This window comes from Montipora foliosa, chromosome 5 (genome assembly GCF_036669935.1).
Source record: "Montipora foliosa isolate CH-2021 chromosome 5, ASM3666993v2, whole genome shotgun sequence".
In the NCBI taxonomy this organism is placed as follows: domain Eukaryota; kingdom Metazoa; phylum Cnidaria; class Anthozoa; order Scleractinia; family Acroporidae; genus Montipora; species Montipora foliosa.
In genome coordinates, this window is record NC_090873.1 from 14,203,634 (window position 1) to 14,206,624 (window position 2,991).

The 2,991-nt window shown below is 40.4% G+C and overlaps 1 protein-coding gene across 1 annotated transcript in view; it reads left to right on the top strand.

The window, feature by feature from the left end:
• Window positions 1-2,635, top strand: part of LOC138003677 (adenylyl cyclase-associated protein 1-like) — a 20,401-nt gene extending 17,766 nt beyond the window's left edge. The window contains exons 13-14 of the mRNA XM_068849882.1: window positions 243-389; window positions 1,423-2,635. Of these exons, the coding sequence (XP_068705983.1) occupies window positions 243-389; window positions 1,423-1,506 (231 nt within the window). The 3' untranslated portion in view covers window positions 1,507-2,635. The remainder of the gene's footprint in view (window positions 1-242; window positions 390-1,422) is intronic.
• Window positions 2,636-2,991: the final 356 nt, after the last annotated feature.

The window sequence follows — 2,991 nt, forward strand, 5'->3', positions numbered from 1 at the left end:
ATGTTTGCCAGCCAACCTGGCAAAATTTTTTATCCGTACAATGGCGGGCTATTGTATTCTAAGTCGTTTTTCAAAGAACACCGCTGAATACCAAGAAGGGTGGCAGTGTATTCAGCAGGTTACTCCCTCTTTTTCAACATTGTTTTCCTCCAGCTTGGTTTTTCTAACTTTGAATCGCACTGTTTGAAAAACTGCTTATCCTTCCTTTACTTGTGTGTGTGTGTTTTTTTTTCTTTTGATAGATCAACGAGAATGTTCCAACAGTTTCCATCGACAAGACTGATGGCTGTCAAGTGTTCTTTCCTAATGGCATTGGATCAACTGAAATAGTCACGGCCAAATCGTCTGAGATGAATGTTATGGTTCCTAAACCAGGATCACAGGATCTGGTAAGTGATGGATACGATATAGAAGAGCAATTATTGGTGTTTAAACGTGTAATGCACCCACTGATAAAGATGATGAGATGATGATGTAGTTGCTTAGCAATGGGCGAAAGGGCAACTGAAAACTGGGAGTCCTAGGCAGGCGTTAAGCACAATAGTTCCTTTGCCGACGTGGAGCCATAACCCACAGTTTTGCTGAGGAAAACAATAGTAATTTCGACAAAGAACAATGTTTGAAAAATCAAAGTCAAGCAAGAGGTATCCGGCTATTTAGGATAAGGATCTGGACAGGTCATGTCTTCATGTGTGCATAGGTTCGACCTTGTAGGAGTAAAATACATAGATTGTTGTTGTTGTTGTTGTTGTTATTATTATTATGTGGAATTAAGCACAGGGTTTTTCCCTGGGGAGAAATATCCAGTCAAGTCTCATCCCGAGACCTCAGACTTCCAGCACTTTTCTGAGGATATGTGCCGATCCGAGGAGTGCTGACTTTTGGATCATTCTTCTTCTTCTTCTTCTTCTTCTTCTCCTTCTCCTTCTCCTTCTCCTTCTCCTTCTCCTTCTCCTTCTCCTTCTCCTTCTCCTTCTCCTTCTCCTTCTCCTTCTCCTTCTCCTTCTCCTTCTCCTTCTCCTTCTCCTTCTCCTTCTCCTTCTCCTTCTCCTTCTCCTTCTCCTTCTCCTTCTCCTTCTCCTTCTCCTTCTCCTTCTCCTTCTCCTTCTCCTTCTCCTTCTTCTTCTTCTTCTTCTTCTTCTTCTTCTTCTTCTTCTTCTTAAGCAGAAGCAACGCGCGCGTATCACGTAATCACGCAACAATTGTGCATTCCAGGGCTAGCATTTGATTGGCTATTTGTGACTTTCCTTGATCGCTGACCAATTAGAATGGCTGATTTGTCACCTCTTTTCTGCAGTGTGTTACCAAAAAACTGCATTTCTCTCGGCCAATCAGAATGGAGAGATTCATGTGTATTATTTAATGGTAAATAGTTATTGCGATACGAAGTTTGACTTTATGTATCTTGTCCTGTTACAACAGGCGGAGTTCGCACTTCCCGAGCAGTACAAGAGCACTTGGAATGGCAAGACATTTGTGACTGTGTGCAGTGAATCTCTTGGATAAATGCAGCAGTCTGCCACAATCCAAATTGTGATTTCCGCCACCTGGTAGACAAACTTATAGAATTAGCATACTTAACAACTGAACTTTTTGAACGATAAGCTCCACAATGGCATATAAAACTGAAGGAACTAAGCAGGCAAACAAAACATATTGGCACAAAATCATCCATGATTATTTGGAGCAACTTTCGTTTGCACTTATTCGTGAAGTATCACTCCTTGTTGGGTAAACGCACTAAGTGTTTAGAAAAGAGGGCTTTTGGAGTAAATGGCAATACTAGATTCCGTTGCAGTAAATATAAAAGTTCATGGAATCGTTATTCCTTGACCACCCGAACAGGGCAAATAATTTTGTGCCAACATGTTGCGTTCGTTTATACGGGCCCGTGATCTGTTATACGCAGATGCCTTGTAGCTTTTGTTTGTAATGGTAGTGGGAATGAGTGTCGTCCAATTTGGTCTGTAATCATACGAGTGATAAAAAAATTGGACAACCGCGCAGCAGGAGGCCGATTTGTTTCTCACGAGTATGATTACAGACCGAACTGAACGATACGACACCCTCTTACCAATTAATCATCAAAATTACAATTTCCGAGAAAAGAAGAGCCAAGTTATGAAAGAAGGGGGAAATTTGCACTAAGAGACTGACAAGGAGACGTAAATTGTTTAATGTCGCTCTGAAAGAAAGAAAGTCCCAATTTAGGAGTCTGATACTGTTTCTATGGTGATTGAAACCAAGGTTGTTATTGGTTGATTTAACTACTACAACTTTGGATGTGATTGGCTTGTTGAACTGTCCGCTAAAAGACTGTCCGATAACAGCTTGGCAAGTGAATTAGTGGAAAAGAGGAGTATTGGAACAAATCACCATCGAGGAAATTGTAATTTTTATGATCAGATCAGTGATGGTAGGATTGATGTCAGTTTTAAAGCCATTGAAGAAGTCATAGCAGTTAAAGATTTTGGTATTTTTTGACAAAAAACGAAATAGAAGTGATTTTTTTTCCTCGAAGCGTTTGTATTGTCGAAAATTAGAGGGCAATAATTGTATTTTTCCATGCACGCAATTGTTTATATGACAATACCTTGCTTGCAAGAGCAAAAATAAAGATTAAAGTTGCGACGAAGACGTTTTGAGCAGTCTGTGCCAACGGGACCTTTGCTTTGGTTACATTATAAAATCGCGCCGTTGTTCTACGTTAGTACTACAAAAAATATTGAATTGAAATCATTTCACGGGTTTGGTATTTCATTGGTGTTTTTGTAATAAACAGAACATAATATGACCGCTTGGAGATACGAAAGTTGTCATCTCGTATGATATTTTATATTTTCCAACACTCGAAGAGAAATTTCGTATTTCCCGCGTGGCCAGGGTGACCAGGACTACTCGGATAAAATCCGAATGCTCCACTGCAGTAGTCGAACCCTACAACCTTCCGATTACTATTTCGGATGCTCTGCCACTGAGCTGTAGAAGACT